The sequence below is a fragment of the Corvus hawaiiensis genome, chromosome 5 (genome assembly GCF_020740725.1).
Source record: "Corvus hawaiiensis isolate bCorHaw1 chromosome 5, bCorHaw1.pri.cur, whole genome shotgun sequence".
Lineage (NCBI taxonomy): Eukaryota > Metazoa > Chordata > Aves > Passeriformes > Corvidae > Corvus > Corvus hawaiiensis.
The window spans coordinates 73614574-73641952 of record NC_063217.1 but is presented as its reverse complement, the minus strand read 5'-3'; the positions used below and the strand labels follow the sequence as shown (position 1 = coordinate 73641952).

Below are 27379 nucleotides of genomic sequence, written 5' to 3'. Positions count from 1 at the left end.
AGTACATGGCATTGTTTTCTGTGTGCAGTCGAGGCAGAGCCACACAGATCCTAATGCAGATAAGGGTTACAGTGAGTGGGACCAGGCACAGGCAAGGGGGGGGGGGGGGGTGTGTGTGTGTCATGCTTATGGCAGTAATGTCAGCATTTGTGCTGCAAGTCAGAAGAAAATCCTTAAGATGAGAACTCTTGTATAGTGGCTATGGCAAATGAAGTGTCTCTTCTCTCTTTTTTTCCTTTATTTCTAATCCTGTTTGAGAAATTCGTTAAGTGGCTATTTCATTCAAAGTTGGCAGTGGAAGTATATTGTGTCAAAACTTCTGGCAGAACAGGAAGATGAGTAAACCTTCAGTGTCAGTATATCCAAATCCTGTGTTCTCTACAACTGATCTGTACTAAAATTGGTCTCAGTTTGACCTGATGCTCTGCACATGCCTCATTTACTGCAGTGCAGCATAGAGGAGTAGGGGAGCTGAGTTCCAGTGTTCATAGGGGAAGAGGAGAGGAGGCACTCCCGGCAGCAGCTCGCAAAGAGTTCTGCATTGTCCTAGAAAACACTTTTGATGCTGTCTTGGCTTTCTGGTAGAACATTTCTTTTGGCTGGATTTTTCCTGACCAGTTTTATGTTGTACTTCACTGACAGCACAGCTGGACCTGTTCTTCATAGAATCACAGAATGGTTTGGGTTGGAAGGGACCTTAAAGATCATCTAGTTCCAAACTTCTATGAAATGAAACTTTCTTCAAGCTAAAACAAGAAAGTAACCTACATCTTTGAGCATGCAGACAGGTTTTTTTTCTCCTACCAAGGAGCTTTTGGTTGAATTAACAAATAATTTCCAGTGTTTGTGATGGGAAACACAGTCGGGGAGGGACAGTGGGACTTCTTGGGCTGTGGGGGAGGATAGGCCTGCTTCCATTGCCGAGGGTGGTTTCACTGGGTGTCAGAGATCTCCCTTCAGGTGGTTGCCCTGAAGCTGTTAGCAAAGGTATGGACGCCCCTGTGACACAAATAAGCAAACTGAAAGAGCTCTCCCGGCACGTCCAGTCTCTGAGCTGCCCTTCGGCATAAGGTCAGGCCCCAGAGGAGGCAGGAGTGAGCAGCATGTGATCTTTGAGGTTTCTTTTCCTTTCTGTTTTTCTGGATACTTTTCATTCAGCCTACGCAGCTTTTCATAGCAGGCAGAGATCAGGCACTTTGATAATGTCTTTGATGTGTTCAATCATAAGATCTTGGCTTTATATGACCCTGGTAGGGACTGGCCAAGTTTCTTTAGAATGTCTGTCTGGATTCAGGTTTGCAGTGCTTGGGGGATTACAAAGGAAAATTGCTGTATTTCCCTAAGAAGGTTTGCAGTCTCTCATCATCCTTACAATTCCATACAAAAGTTCAAAGAAAAAGAGGTGTCTCTAAATTAGAAACGTCGGCAAACTTTTGTTCTGTGGGGAGAAATTGTGTATCTATTTTTTCCCCCAGACAGGCATACGGTATCCAGCAGAAAACCCTGTTAGCTATACATTTTCCGCTGCCTTTATGTAACTGTAGCCATGCTCTCTGTCTTGTCTTATTAAAAAGAGTTGCCGCATCAAGCTGAGTATGATGACTCCAGGAGTCTTGTAGCAGATGCGAGATGCAGAACAATACAGCTGATACTCAGCCAGTTCAGATAACAAAATTGCTTTGCTAATCTAGTCTTTTCTAAACTAAGAATCAGATGCAGTCTGGTGCTTCAGGACCAGGTATTTCAGACTGCCTGGGACAGACTGCTCTCTGAGTTTCAGCGTAGGATTGTGCCAGACTCCTACTGCAGCATTCATGGGAGTTTTTCCTCCCTGCTTAAGGCAGTGGATTTGGCAGTGTGGACTTTTACATCATTGTTGCTTTTCTACAGGTGAAGTCAGGTGAAACTGGTTCTTCTCTCTGCTGGCCAGAGCTGAATTAAGATCTAGGCCCAGGAGTACAAGATTCTTCATTTATTACTTGAGTGTTCCTTTTACCTTTCTGTACAAGTAAGATCTTTGCAATGAGTTTTGCTGAATTAGAAACTGCTGTAACACCCGTTTAATTGCATCTATTTTAGTCCCTCTCAAAGCAACATGGGATCATTTTTTCTCTTTTATGGAACCAGTACATTTGAATCAATGGGCGATCGGTTAATGGTGTTTAGGTGGGTAAAGCAGTTTGACTCTTTAGCGTGGATGGTATTAGTACATTTCTTTTATTAGGAAATGTCACTTTGGTCATAGGGGATGAAAAATTGAGAGTGATAGAATTATCTGTCAACAGTCTGTCAAAAACTTCACTTACAGCCTGGATTTTTGTTCAGCCTGGTTATTATCCTGCTAGATAATGTTTGGAATGGCATCCTAATTTTTTCTAGATGTGTTCTAGTGTTATTACCTCTATTTAGGAACATCATTAGTAATGGAAACTTTCCATGGAAACCATTTAGATGCCTGCCAAGTTCTACAGTTCTTACCAACATCTCAACATCTCAATATATGGTATCCAGAGGGTCCTAAATATTTTTCCTTCCTTTAATACTATTCAGTTCTTATAGAGGAAATCTTGGTTCCATATCAGTATTTAAGAGACTTCAGTAAATGTGTGTTAACTAGGAGAACCAAGACTAATCATGTGACTCTTCTGAACGTATCCCAAATCCTTACTGTTTCAGGAAATGGCTAAATGACCCTTTCTCTCGAATTTCAGCACCAGAAATGTTCCCATTAAACAACAGGATTATACATTCCTGTTTTTTAGAGTATTGAAGATTTTTCTAGTTTTTAGGATTAATCCAAGTATAAAATCCTTCATTCTTGCAACCCAAATCCTTTGGGGTTTGGTTTGTTGTTTCTCAGTGCGGTTTGGTTTTTTTTCTCCTCTTTTTATTATTTTTTAAATACACAGATTATGTTTTCCAGGTACATTTGAGAGTCTGCTTTTTAGACTCATGCCGATGATAATTCAGACACCCACACATTGTTTCCAAGCTGGGATTTATACCAAAAAATTTGTTTTTGAGAAGAGGAATAGCTCAGGGGAACGACAGGGATTACACATGCTTGAAGTTCAGCTAGTACTGATGTGCTGTCCTGGATGAGAACCCTGATAACTGATGTTGCTTTATATTGTAAAATCGGTATGGATTAAAAGAACTTTTATCATTTCAAGTACTGCCTTTGGAAGGGACATGCCGCTGGGAAAAAGACTTTTATTCCATTCTTTTCCACAGAAAACTATGCAGTTTTGCCTCAGTTCTCACAAATCCGTCATTGACGCAGTACAAGCAGCAGCCGGGCCAGTATGGCAAGTTAATGAACGGAGTGGGAGGACTCCTACGGGTGTCTGAGGCAGCTAAGGATCATGAAAGGTTTATGGAAGGCATTTGCTTCTTGGCTTAAGGAAGGGGTGATTTTACATTGGTTTTCTCTTCCTCTTCTGCTGCTACTGTATTTGCCAATATTGGCCCAAATTCAGGAACACAGTTACGTGTGTGTTTAAACCCTCCTTTAGTAAATAACTTAAATCTGTTTAGTTTGAGACCAATTAGACTTGAAGATGTGGTAAAAATCAAGCATAGTTTAAAAGTGGTTTGCCAAAATATCCCTTTATTCTTCTCTGGTTAAAAACAAAACCAAACTAATCAGGCATTTGTGCATTCCAGCAGAGAGAAAAGAGTGGCTGGATGGTATCCTGCAAGCTCTGGAATTTCACGGAGTTGGCAAAAGAGTCAAAGGTGTCGAAATATAACAACCAGCCTAAAATGAAAGCCATTCCCTATGAATAATTGAGAACTTTCCCATCACTATCAAAAGATGGGATAGGTGAAGCCTGGCTTTTCCATAGTAAAAATTACAAGTCTCCATCATCATTAAGAGTGGTTCAGTTGTGTCTGATTGGAGCGATCTTGGAGCAGGAACTGGTGTTCAGGTATGGCTGTTACCTGGGCAGTTTTCTCCTCCTTATGTTGCTCAAAAATACGTTTGTTGGGATAATGTAGCAGCAATAAAAAACTTCCTAAATTCCAAATGCAGCTTTCTGAGAATAGTCTCATAGAAAGATATGAAACTACCACAGAACTGTTTTATGCCAATACTGAAATTACTGGAAGTTAATGAAAATATGTTGGACTTATAATACATTTTTTATTTATAATGTGCATAAATCATAAATCACTTAACCTGGTTTATTTTCTGAGCTTCTTTTTTGCCATAATTTTGTCCATCTCCAGTCATACCAATGAAATTCATTTCTTGAGGACCCTTTAAGTCTTGAATCTTGCTGTTTGCTGTATCTCCTTTGGGTTGCAGCCTCTTTGTCTGACACAAGAAAGCTTTCACCAATATGTATAATAAATGCAAACAGCACTACCCTTCCCACCTGCTCTGGTAGTGCATAATGTGTGCTCCCACACATCCCTTGGCAGAGCTAATGAGAGAATATTCATTCTGAGGAACACAGGATATACTGAAAGGGTCACTTTGGAATCTGGTCTATGCTATCCCAGGTTTCTGGGTCAGGGAATAGTTTGCTGTGTTTAAAAATGTTTTGATTTGAAATCAAGGATTGTTTTAATTGTGGGTCATATGCAGTGTATAGCACAAAAGCTTTCTCTCTTCTCATACCTATTTTGCCATCTTGTTATTACAAAATATTTTTTGCTGCAAATATCAACAATCTTCATGCCAAAGTGTGGGCCCATGTCCACAATGTCTGTAACTGTGTGGTGAGGGCAACTCCAGCCACAGCCCCAGCTTGATAGCGGAAAAAGTGCTGCCAGCTTTTCCATATCCTTTGTGATGTTCGACGGTTAGTTGGCCTGAGTACTCGAAGGCACCTTAAATTATTCAGGTTCGTAATACATACTTTAAAGAATATTTATCACCCTCAATATCAGTCTAGAGAGACATTTGACATTTAAAAGTAATTAATTGCTAGATGCTATTAGCTTAATCTTGGCAGAGTATATTTAACTTGCTAGTGATCTCTTACCTCTGAAAGCTTATTTTCCTCTTCACATCTCACAAATTCTTCTTGTTGTAATAAATATTAGTTTATTGTAAGGTCAGCTGTGTCATTTTCCTGGATAAGAACTTGTTCTAGGTTATGAGAACAAGATGTTTGTTTAGTGAAAACTGCTATTTTAGAATTGTGGGCTTTTCAGTTCAGCTATTCATGAACGAATTCTATACAGCCATAGGTACACAGCAGGATGAATCTGATCTGAAATGCCTGTACATGGTTGAATGGGAGAAGCTGAGTGATAAAAATACTTGTTTTGATATTGAAATAAGAAAATTTAGCCCATTGTTCATCCAGGAATTTAGATACTGAAATTTCTTTAGGATCTGTGATTTAATCTGTCTTCCTTTATCGCTCCCAGTAAATGAATGGGATGAAAACACACATTTTTATGGGCAATGGAAGTAGCTTTGAAAGCAGAACCCTGTTGTATTTCTTTTCTTTCAGAAGATGAATGTTATTTCATTAAGGGCTGGGAAAATATGTTTCCATTATAGCTGTTATTATCTCATTTAAGTCATTTATCAGTGTTAGATTACTGAGCCTGTGCCATTGCAAGTGGAATATTTAGCTCTCATTATGGCATATATATCAGAACTGCAGGCTCAGACTCTGCTCTGGGAGTTTAATTAAAAGCAAAAAATATAAAAAAACTTTGCCTCTTTGCAGTCACTGCTGCATCTTCTAGTGTGATGCCGTTTGGAGATCAGCAGCTCCTTCAGCTGAGTTAAAAGAAAAGAAATTAGTGTACAGTAGATAAAATGTGAGCCACTGATAAACTCACTGGCAAGTTTTACAGAAAGTATTCCATGAGGAAAAGTATTATATTTGAGTTCCCCCCTTTTACATCTGAATGCTGGTATGGAAGAAGCTTCCTTAGCGGGCAAAAATCTGTACGTGACAAGCGAGTTGGGTAATGGTAGCACCTGGTCTGTGCCACTTTTAGAGTTGCACCCAATTAAATGATGGCTGGTTGGAACAGATGGTTCCTGAAATCAGAGAATAACCAAGCCAACTGGGACAAAATTTAGTGGTTGTCTCAAGGGTAGGAGCTTAGGCTGACACTTTAGAAAGTAGGGAATTTAAAAAAAAAAAAAAAAGGCACTTGTTTGCATACCTGTAGTTTTTTCCCTTTGCATCTTTAAGTACTGAATAACGTCAAGAAGCCATGAAAACTTGAGTTTAGAAGGCGCAACTTTCCTTCTGCTATGAGCTGAATTCTCAACTCCAGGCATTCACTGAGTTTATTAGCATCATGAGGTACCAGTCAGTTAGGAGCAGCTTAATGAGGAACAGTTCACAAGCTATCAGCATTTTGCTAAGTAAAGAAACAGCTGTTGGACGAACAGTACCTCACAACCCTGGAGCTGGTAAATGGCATCAACACTGTCACCTGCCCCTGCTGTATTGACTAACTGTGGCTTAACGCTGGCTTGACCTGCAGTGATAACACAGGATTCACTTGACCATCAGAGGTTTTTTAACTGATAATGATTTGATTTTTTTGGTTTATGTAAAGCAGGATTTTCTTGTGTCCTGATCAAGGACAGTATCTTCAAAAGTTACAGCTAAATAAATTTTTCTCCATAAAATCAAAGCAGTGCATCCCCAAGTCCGTGTTTGAAAGGTAAGTCTGAAAGGGTTATTGCTACTCAGATATACATTGTAATACACAAACCAGATAGGTTAAATTAAGGTGTAAACATACTCTTTGGTTATTAGACTTGAGTTTTGAATTCTTTTTGACAGCATGCCATTAACAAACTGTATTTAGTACATGAGAAATGTTCAGGAGCCCATAGTGCTGGACTGTGTTCTCTCAAAGAGATACTTGTGATTTTGGACAGACTGGGGTCATTTAACTTATTTGGAGGGGAAAAAACCCAAATCCAACCTGCAGGAATAGTTTTTCTATAGACACGATTTAAGACAAATATTTGCATGGTTTGGATAATGTTATGATGAAAGCTGTCCTTTGAAAACTGAAGCCTTCTACTCCCCCGGTCTTTCCTTCTTATGCGTGAAGCCGGTTTATCTAGCAAATTAGAATATTTGGAGAAATTTTTATGGGTTTGGTACAGCATATGATTTGAAGATTTATTTTTGCACTTCTCTCTAAAATGTATTTGAGAAACAGGCATGTTCTGTGTGCAGTAGGTGATGAGGTACGTAATGGGAAAGGAAGGGCAACTAGAGTGGGGACAGAGGAACCAGAAGGTAAGGTCTGATTATTTGATTAAAATACTTATTTCCATATATGATTTAATTACTGAGATTCCCTGAGATATTTGTTTCAAATTCAGGTTAAACTGCAGCACTGTTATTAGCAAGAAAGAAGTAGAATCCACAGTCATATATTCATATAGTCACTTGATAATTTCTTATATTTTTTTATGCAGTATCTGACAGCTAGGTACTTAAATGTTTGTATTCATGCTGTAAGTGTACTTAAGCTTATATTGATTTTTTTCACAGTTATTTATTCCTAGTGGTCTGAAAATTCTTATTTCTAGCTGGAATTATCTATCCTCAATCAAAAGTTCATAAGAAAAGTTAGGAGATCTTTACAAGGTCCAATAACACCAAATATTCCTCAGAAGTCATAGCATGGTTTAGGAATGAACCTTCAACATGATACAGTCCCATCCTGCTGCCACAGGCAGGGACACTGTCCGCTATCCCAGGTTGCTCCAAGCCCCATCCAACCTGGCTTTGCACATTTCCAGGAATGGGGTAGCTGCTGCTTCTCTGGGCAACCTCTGCCAGGGCCTCACGACCCTCACAGGGAACAATATCTTCTATTATCTAATATAAATTTACCTTTATGTCTGTATCGTGTACTAGAATTGCATTGCAAATGTAATTTTTTTTTTAAAAGTAGTGATCGAGGACTTCTAGTGCTCTGTCACTGTATATATATTGAGAGCCGTGCATTAGAAACAGCTGGTTAAATCCACAGATGGTGAATTCATCCCATACTATAAAACACCAGCTCAGTATTTTCTAATCCCTCATGCCATATTCTTGTATGATGTTTATAATGTATTGATTTGATTGCCCAACCTTAGTGGCTGTGTGTACACGTTGTGAGCTTTAGTTCTGCCTGACCGAGCTGACGGTGGTGGGCAGAGCTGCCGGTTGAGGCTTTGCACATTAACATGTCAGCTTTGGGGCTTCCCGGATTACAGGGCTCTCATTTTCTCATGCTCACACATAGTGCTGCTTAAGGCGAACTCTTCTCCTATAAACCTTTCCTCACTGGTAGAGTGTTTGCTTTCGAGCGTGATCTGCTTACATGTGTAAAGCTCCTAAGAAAAACCCCTCAGGGATGTGTTCTTAGGAAGAGGGGATGTGATAAATACCATATGGTGCACGGGACTCTGGCTCTGTGTTTTTGTCTTCTTTCTTGTAAAGCAAGTGCCTTCAAATGACGGTTTGCTGGCAGTTTGTCTTCACCAGTCGCCACATTATAGAGACTGATGTGGCAGTTCTCTGTTACTGAGAAACACTGGGGGGGCTGTGAGGGGCTCTCAAGGGCCATGAGGGCCATGAAGGGACTTTGAGGGGCTCTGAGGGCCATGAAGGGACTTTGAGGGGCTCTAAAGGGCCATGAGGGCTCTGAGGAGCTGTGAGGGGCTTTAAAGGGCTGTGAGGGGCTCTAAAGGGCCGTGAGTGCTCTGAGGGTCTGTGAGGGGCTCTGTTGGCCATGAAGGGACTGTGAGGGGCTCTCAAGAGGCATGAGGGCTCTGAGGGACTGTGAGGGGCTCTAAAGGGCCATGAGGGAGCGTGAGAGACTGTGAGGGGCTGTAAAGGGCCATGAGGGAGCTTGAGGGACCATGAGGGCTGTGAGGAGCTGTGAGGGGCTCTAAAGGGCCATGAGGGTCTCTGAGGGCTGTGAAGGGACCATGAGGGGCTGTGAGGGGCTCTGAGGGGCTTTCAGCGCCATGGGGGCTCTGAGGGGCTCTGAGGACTGCGGGGAGCTGTGAATAACAAAATATTTCAAGAGATTATGGAAACCATTGGAAAAGCCCGCAGATCCGAATTCGTTGTCTTCTGTTATGGTAAGACTACAGAAAACTGCTGCTGTTGTTTACTGAGGGGATTTTGTCAAAATGGATTTGAAGTTTTAGTGTGCTAAAATGAGTAAATGTCTGAGACAGAAGTGCTGACAAAAATGCTTTTAAAAAACATTAAAAGAATGGGGGAAAGGACAAACTGGTGACAACCTACTGAAAAATTAGATTTGACAAACTGGGAAAGAAAATAGATCTGAGTACTCCCAACTTCTAAGGCTTCTAAGCCTTGTAATATGGTGCTGAATCTTATAAATATTTTGTGGAACCAGTCTCTGCTTTTTGTATGGGAATTTTTATATGAAACATCTCAGTTGCTGAATTACACTTTATGTAGATAAGAAGTTCATCGTGTGCGTTATGATCGATATTCGGGTGTGTGGAAAAGTGTTCTGAAGTGATGTACATTGCAGTGATTTGATTATGAGGTAACAAAATTATGAATCAAGGAAATGAGAATCTACTTGGAAAACACTGCTCGTGTCTTCTCAGCCAGAAACAAATGGAATATAGTTGTGTGGGCTTAGCTACAACCTGAACTTCCAGCAATAATGGAGATGTCACCATTTTTAGCCTTGTTGTTCTGCGTGAAAGGAAAACAAGCAATGATTGATACATTCCTAAGAACCCAAAGCTGTAGGTGGTAATTTGTTGTATCATTCTTTCTTAACCATTTAAAAGTATAAAGCAGATGAATGTATTTTTGCTGTGGTAAATTATTGTTGTAGTTGTAAAGCATGAAAAAAATGGGAGAAAAGAAGGTAAAATGTGTGTATTATTGAGGGCAAAGATGCTTGTCCCAGCCAGAGTGTCCAGATTTACCCCTTATGCGCTCAGATATTTGTTCTTGGTTGATATTTTTACTAAGACGATTGATTTTTTCCAAGGATATTTAAACATTAAAATATAATTTGGTGTCTTTATGAGCACATCCTCATCCCAGGAACGGGTGCAGTGTTAACAGCTACCTTTATTCTTCAAAGGGAAATTTCAAGTTCCTGTCAAAATTTGCACGGGCATCAAATCTCATCCAAATGCTCACCTGACTGAGGCCTGCAACTATCCAAAAGTTTTGTCACTGTAAAGTGCTGTGTTCCCTTGCCTTTCCCCCTGCTGCACGTTTAGAAAGATGGTGTATTTTCCTAACAGTAAAAGATGTGGAAAATGTGCTGAAGTTTGCTGAAAGGAATTTAAAAGAGAATATTTTTGTCTTGGCACGTAGCACAGTTGTAAGAAGGATCATTTTGATGACATCCATCTGTTGCAGATTAAAATAGGTTGGAATCGGGGATTGTGAAGTGAGTTAGTGCAGCATGATAAGCAGGGTGACTGAAATAAATGCATTGGAATGGATTGGGCAACGGAAATAAGTGGCTGGAAGTGGGAGGCTTTTAGGATAGTCTCATGATGTGGAAGAGCGGCTCTGCCCGACGTCAGTGACAGGGAGGTGGGATAGGTTGAGAACATGCTTGGCCGGAGGCGTTCCGGTGGAAGGGCGAGTCCCGGTCCAACGGAGCGCGGGCCATCCTCTAGCTCGGGGCTCACCCCCCCGCAAACAGGCTCTTGTGCTGCTTTACCTGCTCCTCGCCATCACTCCCACTCGCTTGATTGAGCTGTGACAATTGTTGCTGTCCTGGTACACGTTCCCAAATGCTTATTCTGTGTACTCCTTGCTTCTGCTGCACGACTTGGGTTTGTGTCCTGGTTTCCGGTGTCTTAGTGGCCAGTTTGGCTGTGTGGGGAAACATCCGAATCTGGGCTGGTTTCAAGCAGCCAATGTCGTTTTGTGTCGCACTCACAGACAAAGGTAAGAGGGCGGAGGCGTTCCACACTCCGTTGCTTAACAGGACATCCCACAACCTGGCTGAAAAATGAAAGCATATTTTTTAGGGTTTTTAAACCATTGTTAAATGTATGAATGTAGGCAGTTTAGGAGTGGGAATATTTACAACATGATCCTGGGTTTAGATACTCAGCCTTGAGTACTTCATCCGCTTTGTTCTGAGGTTAGCTACATGTGCAGTGCTGCCCACTTTGAGCATATATATCTAAAAATAATATATCTAAATTTGTGAATAACATCTATACAGATCTATAAATAACATACATAAAATACATTAATAATATATAAAGTTATATAGAAAAAGAGATCATATATATATGTGATTCCCCAGAAAACTATAGTTAGCAAGTTGATGCACTTATTTTTCTCTTGTTGACAATATCAGTTACTATGATTTATGGTTGGTTTTTAATTTTTTTTACAGTTCTTGCTAAATTTTGAATGCCAGCAATTATTGCTCTGTTTTGCTCACTTTGACAGGTTTGTGGTTCTTTTGTGCCATTATTGCCTAATTTAAATATGCTAATTAATGCAGATATAATTTGAAGTCAGTTATTTCACAGTTTTATCCTCCTGCAGCATAAAATTTGGAAACCTTTCACCACTGATGAAGTTCCACTCTTGTTCAAGCAGGGGCTGATTGGGGAATTTTTTTTTTTTCTTCTCTTTTTACAGTCTGACAGCAATGCAAGCTTTCTCCGAGCTGCCAGAGCTGGCAATTTGGACAAAGTAGTGGAATACCTGAAAAGTGGAATAGACATTAACACCTGTAATCAGGTAAGATATTTGAAGGACAGAAGTTTGCAAGAGTGAATTGCAAGGAACGTGGGCACTATAGTAATACTGTTTATCTCTTTATCCCCCGGATGTGTTGTGCTTGGCCCACGGATTTTCCTTAGCCATCCCACCTGAGGCACCTGATCCCCTGAGAGCTCAGGTCTGGGAGTTTGAGGGTTCCCTTGCTATTTCTGTGTGATCTCAGCGGGGAGGTAAGCACTTGAGTAGGTGTAGTTGTAGCTGCTCACATAACTCGTGTCCAAGGAGATTAAAGTCTTGTCACTCACCTGCACTGGGAGTGCAGTTCTGGTTACTCTCGGGTGGCTAAAGGGGTAGCCATGGGCTTTCACCTCGTTTCACAAAACTATGTGTTTTTATCACTCGTCAATAGTACCTGTAACGTAACATTAAAGGTACTTAAATGTTGTGCTTAACACACTGTCTCCCCTTTCAGGAAAGTTATTACCGCTGTAAAAATACACTGTTAAAGTTCCACCACTGATATGACTGTAATGTGATAGAATGTTTTGGCTTGGCTCTTTTGTAGGTCTGTCATATAAATCCAATTACTTTGGCTTCATAGCTTAGGGACCTACATTTGCAACATTTCTTTAAGTGCCTAGAACCATCAAATTTAATAAGACTCTAACTGTGACGTGACATAAAATAAATATGCAGATAAGTGTCTGCATCAGTTCTGAGAAGTGTCTTGCCTTTCTAGTGAAATCACTGCAGTTTCTTCGATGGGGAATTTGACAGCTCAGGCTTTAGGGTGCCCAGCTTTCCCCTATCTCTTAGCCAGATTTGATCAAAGTGACCACTGACTGGACAATGGCAGTGCCATTTGGAAGTCAAACCCTAGAATTGTGACCACTATTTCTTTTGGGAAAAAAAGAGTAAATGGAAGACTAAGAAGTGAAATAATCTAAGGTATTTGGAGCCCTCACTGTCCCTGCTGAAGGAAAGCTGCCGATGAATAAAGTAGGTGTGTGTAAAATGGAAGCTAGGGCACAGGAGTGAGTGGATCTGTTGGCTGTGCCAAGGAATTTAATGATGAGGAGGATCAGAGCTGGGGCTTTTCATGTTCTGCTTATTGAAAACGTATAGAAAGGTTCTTGTCTTACTGTCTGGGAGAAGGTTTCCTTTACAAGACTTAGTGTCAAGGAAAAACTTCCTGAGTTATATGTGACATGACCTGGCAAACTTCAAGTTGCCCAGGTAGGAGAGAGTAAAGCTAGACTCAAGTTCTTACATTCAAATAGATCCAGCAAGTTTTCCATCTTAATTTTAAGTACCAATATTAACAAAGAGATTCACCCCCAGGACAGAGCACAGTTAATATGATCATTACTTAGGAACATTACAAGGTTTTTTCCCAGCGTTTATATTCTCATGTTGGTTATGAGAGGAATATGACAAAGGTTGCTGCAGATTTATCTGCTGTGGAAAGTGCTTCCCACCTGCAGCTGGTGACACAGCTCCTCTTGCACTGTGTAGGTGAGATCAGAGCTTTCACCATCCACTGAGCACAGCCAAGCACTTCAGATTCCAGTTCTGGTGCCATATAAAATTGCTTACGGAGATTTCTGATAACTAAGACCCTTAGTGCTTCCGCTGATTAAGCATCACCGGTGTATTGTGAATTCTAGTGGGAGTGGGAGCAGACTCCCTCTGCTAGAGGTCAGGGAATACTGAGTAAGCCATCACAGCTACTACTGCAGCCTTCAAGTTATTGCTACTCCTTCTCCTCCTCCTCAGAGTTTGACAGGGGTGTCCATGTCATTGTGTTCCAGCTGTCTAAGGGGAGAAGCAAACACAGTCTGTGCAAAATGCAGGGGTGTATTTTATTTTTAAGAGTGGGATAGCTCAATGCTCTTTTAAAAATGAAGCCTTGTATGTGCAGGGTATTTTTTTTTTCAGAATAATGCTATTTTTAGACTAGGTCCCATCTGAGAAAACCATACATAATGTTAAATATAAGCTTTCCTGAATGGAGAGAACACCCGGAGATTCTTTCTTGAGTTTCAATGTTTGGTTTTTTTTGTTTTTTTTTTTTTTTTTCTCTCCAGATCCTGGGTTTTCAGAGTGGTATGTCTTTATAGATAATCAAAGTATTTTCCCAATGTAACTCTTGCCAAGATATGATGGAGCTTAATGTTTCTGGATATACTGAACACAGAGAGTGGTTAATAATACAGTTATATAGTTAATAATTAGATATTACTTAAGTATGCTTCACTGAATGCTCCTTTCATAACAAATTCACTTATTATGGAATTACTTACTTTAATCTGAATCGAGTACTCTCATCTATTCTGAAAATCATAAATCAATTCTGTTTATTTCTGGAGAGAGTAGAAATGTCAGGGGACAAAATTCCCCTGTTTTAAGAAGAGTCCCTTAAAAAAAAAAAAATCCAATTCCTGGTATTTTATAGGACAGATAACCGATAGTCATGGGAAATCTCTGATTTCTTTAAAGCTGTTTTTCCTATGTTACAGATGTAGTTTTTTAGGATGTGGTTATTGTTTGTAGTTAATGTAGCAAGAGAAGACAGCTTGCTTCTGTATCATGTTCAAAATGTTGATTAGCAAAATGAACTTAAATCTTACACTGTGCGTTTGGTGCAGCCCAAGGTTCCAGCAGGAGTTAGACCCCGAAGTCTGACCGTTCTGAGAGCTCGTCACTGCCTGCTGAAACTGAATTGGGGATCCAAAGGCAACATAGAGTAACATTGCTCCATCTTGTCCTTGGAGACCTGTCCGTTTTCAAGGTGATGTCTTGGAAGGAAAAATGCAATGGGTGCTGTCGTTTGCTTTGGAAAAGTCTTTTGCGTTCCTTCATGAAGTCTAATGCCTTGAACAGAACAGGATTCAAATATTAGGTGGTTTTGGGGGCCTCCAGCTGCAGGGCTTTTTGAGCTTCCGTCGGTTTGGCTTTTGCTCTCGTTTTGTTGGCTTCCTTTTAATTTGACTGGTCTCTGTTCCTTCAGTGACATCGAGACAGAGCACAGCTGTTAATTACTCCCTCCTTCCCTCCAAACAGAAAGGCACTGCCTCTCCCAGCAGTGCCAGCTATAGTCTGAAGGAGCACTGTAGCATAATGAGGGCAGCAGCACCACATTTGATGTCACTCAGGGGGTTAATTCAATTTCTTGACTTCCTAGACTATTAGGCAACATAAAGTGAGAGTTTTCATAACCTGATAATATTTTTCTTTTTTTCCCACTGTCCGCTTAATTTCTTCGTGGTATTTTTAGGAAAAACTTCCACAAACCTTCGGACTTCAGAAAGCCAAGCCCAGCTCTCTAATGTGCCCTTTCCCAAATCTTTCTTGAAAAGAGGTTGCCACATGTGCTTTTTACTTCCCCGAGAGATTTATTCGGAGAAGAGACTTTGCAGAGCCATCTATTAAAGAGAGAAAATTATTTGAGTTTTACAAAGACTATGATACTGCTTTTTAGTTTCTGCCTCTGCTGGCAAAAGGAGTTAGCACCACCATACAGAGTTAGTCACAAAAGCTTTTTAATTTTCATTGTGTTTTGAAGTTATGCTTTACTGTTGGACTGTTTTCATAGAATTTTTTCCCCACTTCTTTCAAACGCTTTTTTCCCCCCATCTCTACGTTTTTATGTTCTTTATCATCCTCACTAAGTCTCACCAGCAGAAGGTGAGTCGAGCTTTCTAGGACTGGCAGGTTATTGTCTATACCTGTCACTTAGAGCTGAGCTTAGAAGGGAGGGTGTAAAAGCCCACAGAGCGGTGACTTGGCTGATGTAAAATGTCCTTTGAGCTACAGGTTGATCTGGTGCTCTGCCAAGACACTGCTTTTCCATGGTGTCAGTTTGCTTTGGCACAATAGGGTTAGGTGGGAATAGGAGAAGCTGTTGGATCTGGGTGATGTCCTGGAAGGAGTAAATGGCGCAGGAGGATTGATGCTGAACCAGGCATTGATGAAAGAGCCTCCATTCCATGAGGATCGCTCCATGAGGCAAATGAGTACAAAGGCAGAGGTAGCAGGGACTTTTTTGGGTGATTTCCAGACAAGAGCCGTGATGGTGCCTGTCTTATTGGGAATAAGTGACTGACTTTGGACTGGCTTTAAAAAGGCTGGTCATTTTTAGGACGTCCAAGAAATCTCTGGACTTTTCCAGTGTGGTGAAAATACCTGGGGTGGCACTGCAGGAAGTCCTGTGAGCAGTTGGTGGTATGTGAATATGTTTGTGGCACTCCATGGGATACACAGCATTGACGTCTCTGCCTCAGTGGTAGAAGAGAGAGAGAATTGAGGGAATCAGGCACTGCAAGGAAACACTTGGAAACAAGAACCAGCTTGGAAGGCTCCGTATTATGTTACTTTATGAGAGTTAAAATTACCAAGGAGTCTCCAAAAGAATGGCAGTTATGGCCTATGCAGGCTTTGTCCTTATGCTGCACAGTTTTCCTTAGCAGACAACTAATTTCACCCTCCCCAACTGTTCGGTGGGCATGGGAGAGAAAAAGGGACGTGTCAGAAACCTTTGTTGTTCTGAACTACAAAAATCCATTTGACAGGAACAGAGGAGTTGCAGTGATTAAATCTGAGATTCCATCATCAGAAGCAGCAGGGATCAGCCACGTGGGCTGGGAAATAATTGCAGCGTTGGTTCTGATTAGGGAGAAACAGAACAAAAGTTGCTTTAAGGCTTCAGTTGTGCTGGTCCTCAGCATTTAAAGTGCAGGGCTTGCTACTGCTTACTCCAGCTTGCTTTATTTAAGGAATTATGGAATTTGAATGTCTATAGTACTATTTTTAAGCTAGAGTTTCTTCCTGTAAGCTTTTTACTGGACCTCAACTATTAATTTTCTTCATGTTTTAATGAATTAAAGAGAAGTCCTATGTTGCAAAGAAACTCAATCTATGCAGCAATATCAACTTTCAGGTGCTTAATATGTGGCATCAGCAGATATGTGTCTCAGAGGTAGGAATACAAGTGTTTTAGAAGCTTAAGCACTGGGACAAGCCTTGCTCTCTCCATATTTTGGTACATGGTAAACTAAAACAGAAGCTTATCCTCACCCTTTTGCATTCAGAAGTGTTTATGGGTCATGAATTTTGCAATATCTCTGCTGTTTGTGGACTTCAGTTTGTTCCCAAGGAGTGAAGAAGGTTAATAACATGTCGCAGCAATACATCAGCTGTGTACACTGTGAGGAGGACAAGCTGCCCTTCATATTCCCGTGGAAAGCGCTGATGACAGAATCTGTGAGATCAGATAGGGGAACGGGTCTTTGTTCTTAAAAAGTGAGGAGAACACTGTGTTTCCCCACAAAATAGTATTTCAAAGCTCTCAGCCACTGTAGAGTAATTAGGGTTAGTTGATACTCAGCTGAGATTAAAAACCAAGAAAGATCAGAGCTTTTTGAAACACGTCCAGGCTGCAAAATATTCCCTGACATGTGCACTATTCCTTGTTCTGGTGCTTACGGTGAACCTCACCACGTATTTTTGGCTAAGGATTTATCCTTTACCAGGGCATAGCGCTACTGCTACCCCTGGGCTCTGCAGCTCCATAGTAAGAGTGTTTCCTCTGGAATAAGGATGTTCTGGTTGCTGCAGCTTTTCCCACGTAATGGGGTTGATACCGCATTTGTTACTAACATTTCCTAACTGCTAGGCTGCAGAAGGGTGTTCCTCTGCTTTTGGCAGCCTGGGACTGTGGCCTTTCTTTAGTTCCTTTGCTTTTCTCCTAGTTCCACTTCTGAATTTGACCACAAAATCTGCCTGTGCTGCTTACGTGGATGTGGAATTAAATGGAGTTAGTGCAGAAATGCATTTGGATTGCTGTGTCTGAAGCCATTGGACCCAGTCCCGTCAAATGCCTCCTGTGAAGTGCTAAGTGCTTTAAAATCCCACTGGGAACTACAGGCTTGAACTGCCTCTGTGAATGGACAAATAAAAGCCAGACAGTTGCTTGTTTATTTCACATTTGAAATGACTCTGAACTGCTCAGAGACAAGGAAAGTGGTAAATTTACACAGTGCTGAATTTGCTGCTGGTTGCTCAAATACCTGAGTATTGCTCCTGATGTCTGCAATATGGAAACCTGGAGAATGCTGGAGGGAATAGTAGTATTTGTCGCTGTCACCTGCCTGATGTAGCATGAAAAATACCTTAGGATTGTGAAAAACAGGTTGGCAGTTCAGCTACAATAGACTGCAATTTTATTTTTTTCCCTTGGGTGGAATGGGGATGCTAGGAAGAAGGAGATCAAGTTTCCATGGCAGGAATTTATATGAGATAAAGTATCCTGTTCCCGTTCAATGTGGATAGGATTTAGATGCTGACTTTCTTAGGTTATTTTTTCAACAATCCTAGCTTTTATTTCATTAATTTTCTTTTCCTTTTTTGACTGAGATGGCAAAACGTCAAAAGCTTAGTGAAGACTTGCTCATCAGACACCAGCAGCGGTACCAGATCAAGGATCAGTTTGGAAGTCAAAAGTGGTCAACAGCTATTTTGGCCTATTTGTACTTTTGGGTTTCTATTTGATACCAGTTTTCCCAGAGGAGAGACCAGGGTTCAGGACAGCTGTGTCAGCATGGAAGAACCCTGACTGAGTAAACATATCCTGTGTAAATTTGGCTAAGTCCTGTGATTTCTCAGTATTAATAAAACCTCAGTAGGGCTGGATAAGGTTATGATAAAGTGAGGCAGAAAAATCACTCAAGTTTTGAAATACTGGGCTCCATGGAGATGCCCAAGGTAGTAGTCTATGGAAATGGGAAGCTATTAGAAAATAAGGAATCTTTTCTGGATACTCACAAAATACAGTTTGTTTTAATGTATTTGTTACTGTGAGAAAAATGTTATTGGGGAAGTTTGTCCCACAGAGCCTTGGCTTAAACAGCCATGTCCAAAGTATCTGACTTATGCAGACAGTCAGCTAAGAGATGTAATAGTATTCCAGCTCCTAATCTTCTCCTTATCCCAGGGTGAGGTAGGAATGTGCATCTGATATTTGTAATGGATCTGGCCCTTGTGCTTACAGAATGGACTCAATGCTCTGCACCTGGCAGCCAAAGAGGGCCACGTGGGACTGGTACAGGAATTGTTGGAAAGAGGCTCAGCTGTGGATTCTGCCACTAAGGTAATTCATGCACGTCTGTAAGTTTATTCAATACATGTGAGAAATACAGAAAAAAACCCCAAAAAGTACAAAATAAGAGAATAATATAATTACTGCACTGATATTTAAACTGTTATTTCTGTTACGGCTGGGGAGTCTCTGCTGAAGCTCACTGGAAGTAAGTGAAGAGAAAAATATAATTTGTACTGTAATAGAGGGGAAGCATTAGAAGTTTTTAGCAATACGAGATTTTCCTTATTTCCAGTGACAGGTTCTCTGTATTTTAAGGAGAATTAGTATAGCTCCAAGTAGTAGATTTTTTCAAATTTGTGAAAATCTGTAACTGACTTTATCATATCTGGAGTCTTTTCACCCATGGGCACAAAGGAAAGAACACCCATGGGATAAGTTGTTTTTCCTTCAGCCTTTCCTCAGGCAGGCACATGCACATGAATGCTATAAAAAACTGCTGATTGAAATGATTCCTGAAAAAGGTTAATGGTAACTTGAATTTTCCACTTCCCTCTAACAGAAGGGGAACACAGCCCTGCACATTGCATCCTTAGCAGGACAAGCTGAAGTTGTCAAAGTTCTGGTGAAGGAAGGAGCCAATATTAATGCACAATCTCAGGTATGGTGCTCTTGTCCCTTTTCAGTTCTGAAAGTTATTTGGTGAGCTTTTATAAGCTAGATCTGCGATATTAGGCACTGCTTCTAAACATCCAAGCCTGAAAAATCAAGCAAATGGAGGCATTCTTTGGTAAGTAGAATAAAAGTAAAAACTGAATTGAAGTCATTATGTGCTCATTGTGTGGTACCGGAACTTGTATTGTTGGTGACTGAAAAAATTCTGAAACAATTTATTGAAGCACACTAGGAATTCCTAAAATATTTCCAAGTGTATAAATATTATATGTGAGTGGTATCTGGTGAGCAGTAATGAAGATAATTTCTCAAGGGCTTAATTTGTACAATTGCTTTTTATGGTTATTTTTTGGTAAAAGTTTGCAGATAACTTACTCCAGGCTTCCAAACACTTTCTTTATGTGATCAGAAAGAATTTCCATCAAAAGTTTGCAATGTACATTTGAACTGGGGAAAATCACCTTGTCCTGGCAGGGAAACCAAGTATAAAAATGGCACTCTTATTTCCACTGACATGAAACTCGTCTGGTCTTCCAAAACACATCAGAGGATGGGGTGATGTCCCCTACCTATGATTTGCTTTGATTAGGGTTAAGAGCCATTTCTCAAATAAATAATTTGGTTAATGTTTGTAAACGCTGCCTTAATTATAGCAACTGTCTTTAGCTATAAGGGGCTGAACAGATGATATAGATGATAAAGAAACTACATCTTTCTGAGGTACCTGGCTGGTGACATCCTCAAAAAAATTTAAATTTTCCTAGCACTGGCTCCACACCTTGCTTGCCCAGACCTGGGAAACTGGGACCTGGAGTGTTTCCTGTTGTTTGACATTACAAATTCACCATGGACCAGGGTAAAGTAAGTAGAGAGCAGGAGATGAACAAGCAGCTTTACAAAATGAATGTTTGTCTGTACCTTTAGCACATTTTAAGACAAGAGAAAGCAATTGAAAAAAACTTTAAGCTGCCTGACTCCAAGATTTTAACAATGTGTTCTCTATTATGCTTTTTGCACCAAAATGACTGAAGAGCTCTCTAAGGACAGCTGATGGTCAGTTGCTCCCCATGCTCTATTCCCATTAAAGATAAGAAACATAATTCCTTCGTTCAAAAATATAGCAAACTCCTTTCATAATGAACAAACTGGATGTTTTCTTCATATGTTTATCAGCCTTTTCATGTAGAAGATAAAAAAGTCTTTAATGTTTTGAGCATGGTAAGAGAAATAATTGTAAAAAACAATACTTTCATGAAGCATTATTCCTCAAAAAGTCTTTGTGAAGGTTTTTCCTTAGGCTGAAAAAATAAATGAGGTTTTCTAAATTAAAAAAAACCAAACCAGCAATTAGAATTGGAAAATGTTTATGTAGTATTCTAGTTTTAAACACATTTATTGTTCTCACTGGATGCTTTGTGTAGTGTACGCAGAGCTGTTAACAGGCATTTGCTACTTGACTTAATTGAGTTAATCTGATGGAGGACATTTTCCCCATTACTGCTCACTGGTTGCCTCCAGGCAGGATGGATTGGAACTGCTGGGATACAGATGTCCTGCATTTGTGCCTTGTTGTCTTAATTAAATAAGTCCTGTTGACTTGACTGGGAGCTTGAGTCCTTAATGTGGTGTCATCCAGCTTTGGGGCCTTTGAGTTGTGTCTTTCTGGCCTGCTGTGCTTTTCCAGAAGAGGTGGATGAGATGGATAATAGCTGCTTCAGGCAGGAGATGTTCAAAGGCTCTTGCTGCCACTGCCAGAGGAAACATTCCAGTGGAAGGTGTCCCTTAATTATAAAGTAACTTTTTTGTGCTCCGTGAGTGGAATGAAGCCGATGAATGCTGCCTTTCTGCTTAAGGTTGCATTGACATATCAAGAATCACATATCACAGAAAATGAATGTTAGAGAGAAAAAAACCTCAGAAACTCCAAAATTAATAAAGAATAGACACATGATTTATGATAACAGATGAAGAAAGGTTCAAGCATACATAACTACAGCTGGTCAAAAAAGAAAAATAGGAAGTTAGAAAAAGGGAAGAAGAATGACTGAGCAGAATCTGCTTGAGTTCTCAAATAATAAGGTTTATTTATCTAGAAACATGTCACTGATGGAAAAAAAGGAGAAAAAAATCATATCAGGAAAGAGCTTAATCGAGAAAGTGAGAAATGAACAAAAATACAAATTAAAGGTAAAATGGAATACAAAAGTGAGAAATTATAACTGAAATGCCCAACTTCTCGTTCTTACATTTTCCCTCAATTCCACTTTTAAAAATAGGTGCCATATTGTCACCTTTAAATTTTTTAGGAGCAGTTGTTGCTATTGAGGGCATATTACATCTTCTCCTTGGTATCTCTGTTATTTCACACTTTATATTTTTTAGGCCCCTGTGAAATGGCATTTGTTGGTAGTGATTTAATGCCAGGAGAGTTACTCCGGTTGGTCCATCACTTCCTCTTTAAAGAATTCAGTACCTGTCAAGGCCATTCTCATTTTCAGTGATGACAATTTCCCTTAGTGACAAAATTTCTTCTCTGATTGTGAACTGGTAGATAAAGGAGTAGTTGCAACTCCAGCTTGTTCGGTTTATTGTTTTTCCTTTCATTTTCTCCATTAAATTGCATAAAAACACTGTCCTTTATCAAAACTTATAAGCAATGACATCTGAAACACCACACTCATTTCTTAGTTCCTTGCAACAGCAAAATAACAGAATTATCTCAGAAAATGCTATTAAACCCACTGTAACCACTGGGATTACAAACCCCATCTGTGCTATCTGAGGCCGTTAAGCATTCTGTGCTCTGATTTTATAGATTTTGGGTTTATATTAGATTACTTTGCCCTTCAGTTTCATGTTAGCCTTCAGAGCTGTTATTCTGTTTATCTTCCTCTTTTAAAAGCTCTGTTCCTTTTGAGCTAACATGTCATCAGTGCTATTTTTAGAAAAGTAATTTCTATTTTGATGCAAAGCCTAATTGCACAGTGATTACTAATTGAATGACTCCACTTCCAGTTGCATGCCTGCCATTTGAGAGCTCACGTCTTCCTGGAGTGTGTTTCAGGCAAAGGGTGGGACGAGGGCACACCCAGAATGGCCAAAGTTTTACAGGTTGCTGCTATCTCTTGGCATATTTCCACCAAGAACTGGACAAGTGTGGAGTGTTTTGGTTCAGTTAGAAGCACCTTTTACTACAAATACTAAATAGTAAATATATTTATATAATGAGTATCTATAAGCCCTTCACTTGATTGACTCCACTCATAGTTCAATGAGCAAATCTAGACAGGTATCGTCAGGTGAAAACCTGATTTCTGCAATTTCTCTCCTTGATTTGGCCATGATTTTGGTCCCGTGTTGATCTGACCGGGCTGCACTTGTTGATAATGAATGGATGGTATGAACAAGAAGGCACAGTGGGTAATGGATCCACTGGGGCATTGCAGGCTGTTCCTTTGACCTTTGTGTTTCCTTGCAGAACAGAACAAGGTCCATGCCATGGATCGATGCCATCTTCTGTACTATGTATTCACTGGGGTGGGTGAATCCTCTAGGTACTTGTGAATTTCAGTGGAAAATTCAGGCCAAGTCTTCAGGGAGCATTGGATTGTTCCATCAGGCAGACCCATGGAAGTGGAGTTGGCCACTCGCTTCTGTCACATCCACCCACACCCATGCCCCCGTGACACACTTTCACTGAGCCTGGTGTTACACTTCTTGCATAGCTGGATCATCTCTTTACCCCAAACTTCTTCTTAGTTGTTGCTCGTGCATTAGAAAAGTACCTACATTTTGTGCTCTTCCTCCCAATGAGATCTACATTTTTGAGATATCAGGAATTCTTACGTGAGTTCTTGAGGTTTTTTTCCAGGTGGAAGAAATATCACCAGATTTAGTGAGTCCAACCCTTTCTTCTGATAAATTACTCTTTGTCCCTGTCACTTTCTCTTTAAGTCATCCTGGACCATCTGACTCAGGTAGTAGAGGCATCAGAGATGTCCGATAACTGGAAATCAGCTTTCCAAATGTGCTGATAGCCTGACTGCAGTAACCCTAATAACTGAGCGTACCTGTAGACTGTCCCTGCAGCAGTGATGCTGAACCGTCCTGACCGTGCCTTCCTTGCATCCTGACATTGCTCCATTCCCGACAAGGTCAAGAAAAGCCTCCTGTGGACAGTTGCACCTCCTAGGATGAGGCACTTTGACAAATGCCAAGTGTTTGAGGTATAAAGCTGAAAAGTAGAAGGCAAAATGAGTAAATACAATCTGCTCCTGTTTGGGAACTGTAAGGAAACTGTCATACCCTGGAGTTACCTAAGAAAGAAGTGATTCCCTTCAATTTTAAAATTCCTGCCACTGAATTTACAATGGGATGCGTTCCCCATTAGCACAGGTTGTGTTTTGACCCTTGCTTTGTTTAGGGGCCCTCACGAAAGGAGGAGCTGCCTTTTAATCATCAGATTATTTAAAGTGACCCAGATACAGAGAACAAGGATTAGATAAATCAGTCCTCCCCCAAGCTGATTTTGTTATTTAAAAGCCCTCCGGTTTCCTTTCCTCGACATCCTGCTCTAAGCGCATTGTGCACATATTAGCCAAGAAATATTTTTGCTTAAATTTGCCCCTGTTATGGTCACCACTTCCTAGGTCAACACACAGGACATGCTGTTGTGACTGCTTGAGCATTCTTATCCAGACTTCTCATCAGATGGAAGCAATCCCTAGAGCGGCACATTTCCAAAAGGAACGATAAGAGCTCCTTGAACGTCCACATTCCGTGTTACCACAAAAGCAAATGGAGGATTTAGGTGATTCTCAGAGAAGTGATCAGCTTGTCTCTCTCAGGATGCCCTAGGATTTGCTTTACCAGGGATTGCTCCCGCCATGGGTTGTAAGGATAATCTAACCTTCGGAATGGAATACATTTTGCAGAGTATTTGCTACTCCATTATGACAAAAGGTTTTAATTCCACCAAGTGGGTTTTTCTGCTTCTATATCAATATATTTAGAGCGTCAGATTTTTAGCTGCTGTGTATCAAGAGGAGTAATTTAGCTACAGTTTGTCATTGCTAATGTAATAAAGGGTCAGGCCCATTATTTGTTCACTGGAGGGGAAAAAATGGAAGAAGTGCCTTTTAGAGGATTATATGGGTTTTGAGGGACATAAACAAAAGTTGTACATTAAGGAGAATGAAAAAACCCAAATATTTCAAACAACAAAGACTGAAAACCAACTGAAAATATTTACAGTATGTGTCTGAGTCCATTTTACTGTAAAAGTGCTGTAAAAGAACGAGTGGTCCAGATGGAAAGATTCTGATTGAAACAAGAAATGTTTTTTTCAGTCAGTAATAATTATTCTTAAAGTGTATAAGCTTTAGGGGGCTGCAGGAACTCAGCATGCCAGTGGGAAGGGTAAGGGCTTACCAGACCAACACACCATATTTCTCCCCTGCTGGGATGACACAGTGGTGACTGTGAGAACCAGGCAGTGCAAATGCTAGCCATGTATATTTATGAGCGTAGAGATGACTGAGCCACAACCAAATAAATAGAAACATCTTTTTTTTTTTTGCTTTAACACAATATTGTCTTCCTTCCAGCCCTCAGCCACACACAATAAATGGATACTTTCAGGACTGCTTTTCTCTTAGCATGTTTTGGAAGACAAACCCCAAATGCAGTTTTGGATGAGTGCCCAGATTCAAACCTGAAACTCTTCCCAGACTAAGCCTTTGGACCCTCACCTATGCCCAGTATCAAGGTGGTGTCTTCTTGTGCATGACTAATCTGTTCTCTTCCCATTATTCTCCATCAGCTCCATTTCTATTACAGGCTCCCTTGGTGTAAAAATGCCATTTCCAGGGCATGGAACATCTTGGTTCTGCCTGGCTGTGTTTCAGGCTGTTATTACTTTGCTGTCCTTGAGGAAAAAATTGTGGTATTTGAAGCTGCTGAAATAGAATGTTTGTGCTCTTTAAATTCAGCATCTCAGCTCGGAAGTGACTTCAACTCACACTTCCCAAGAGGGGCCTTGCAGTAGGGAGGCAGCAGGTGTCATACACGTAGTGCTGCTCTTGGAGTCCTGGGTGATATCTCATGAATGAACTTGTCAAGTTTGTCACAGCCCAGACAGCATCATTTATCCATAGGCTTTGTCGTTATTGCCATGGTGTAAGTATAGAGTGGCAAACACTGTTTATATTATTAGGGAATTAGTGGGACAGCTGAAGGGGTGGTGCTATTTTCAGTGTAGGCTTCTGTGTCACTACATTTTAAAAAAATATTTATTACAAGTTAGTTTATAATCTGTTGTCTCATCTGTAAATACTATTTTCTTTTCTTTTTTTTTTTTTTTTTTGTTTAACCGTTTGGACCAGTTTAGGGACCAGCCTCCCTAAATCCAGTAATTCTTATCTTGTTTCTGGGTACTTTACTCATCTTCTGTGGGACTCTGTGGGCCTCAGCATCTGCCATGTGTGATGGATGCGAGAATTGCCACCTCAGTGATTGGCTGACACTTGCTGGGGGATTTTACGACAGGTTCGAGTACAGCAGCTTGCTTTCCCCTTAGGGTGTGCCACTTTACATCCAGCGTTTCTATGTGCACAAATACTTACATCTAATCTCTATGTCATCCTCTCTAGCACTTTCTAGCTTTATTATAAAAGGAAATGATAGCCCAGGCAAGTGACTATATAACGTACTGCTCACTTGGAAGTCTGGAAGAAAGATTCTGCCCAGAAAACATGTGGTGCTTTGGTCAGAAATCCACAGTATTTCATTCTGTTGTGGATGTATCTAAAAGTGTTTTTATTGAATCTCTCTCTCTTACAGTGTGGGTATAGGAGCTCTTGATTTGAATATTCCCCATCTTTCTTCAGAGTAGCCTACTTCCTGTTGACTATATGGCAAAGTAAGATTCCTTAGGCATCTTAAAATTAAATTATATGAACTTCCCTTTATCTTATCCCTTTATCTTACACCCTTATCTTCACAAATTTCACAGTTGCTGTTAGATTGAATGTAAATGTAGATGTCACAGTTCAATTATTTATGAGATTTTTTTAATGAAAAAGAGTATGGATTATCTGTGTCATGGAAAAATATAATCTAATGAAAATGACATACGAAGGCAAATAATTGTTACAATTACTGCTACATTAAAATCCTGGATTTTGATGTAAGCTGAGAGCAACCAAAAAGAGACTTTTAAAAATCAACATAGGTACCTTGATCTATCCTTAATTCACCCTTTTATACAGAGAATCTCTTGTGCTCGGATACAATCCTCTTATGAAGAGTTTATTTATAGACTGGCTGAAAATAATGCTCTGAGCATAATGCACTGAGCAAAGTTCCCAGAATTGTGGTATTAATGGTTCTATCAAGATGTGTACTTTGAATTTAGCTTGCAGATGGCATTTATTTGTCACTCCCATATTTCATTGATTACAATTAGTTTATTGCTTGGATTGTTAGAGGATTTTTCACTGAGTCGCTGAGGATGGAGTCACAAGGGCTGAGGATGGAAGACACCGCTGGGGCTCATCTTGTCCACCCTCTGCTCAAGCAAGGTCACCCACAGCCAGCTGCCCAGGAACATGTCCTGGTTTTTGAGTATTTCCAAGGATGGAGACTCCACAGCCTCTCTGGGTGACCTGTGCCAGTGCTTGGTCCCCCTCCCAGTAAAAAAGTGTTTTCTTAAGCTCAGTTTGTGCCCACCACCTCTGTTCTTTTCCTTCCCTGCATAACATTGTCCTGTTTGAGAGAGAATAACCTTTGCTGGAGTTATTTTCTCTCCTGTAGAGATTCCTGGCAACTGGGATAAGGGAAACAGTGTCTGCAGGTAGAACTGTTAAGGTGATGTGTAGGTGCCACTGATTTAGACTGGTACTGGTGGAAA

The 27379-nt window shown here is 40.4% G+C and overlaps 1 protein-coding gene across 50 annotated transcripts in view; it reads left to right on the top strand.

The window, feature by feature from the left end:
• The window catches only part of LOC125326132 (ankyrin-2-like), a 277846-nt gene that overhangs the window by 149203 nt on the left and 101264 nt on the right, over nucleotides 1–27379 (top strand). For all 50 annotated transcript variants that reach the window (XM_048304010.1, XM_048304015.1, XM_048304014.1 and 47 more), the window contains 3 exons: nucleotides 11616–11717; nucleotides 18748–18846; nucleotides 19358–19456. In XM_048304010.1, the coding sequence (XP_048159967.1) occupies nucleotides 11616–11717; nucleotides 18748–18846; nucleotides 19358–19456 (300 nt within the window). The remainder of the gene's footprint in view (nucleotides 1–11615; nucleotides 11718–18747; nucleotides 18847–19357; nucleotides 19457–27379) is intronic.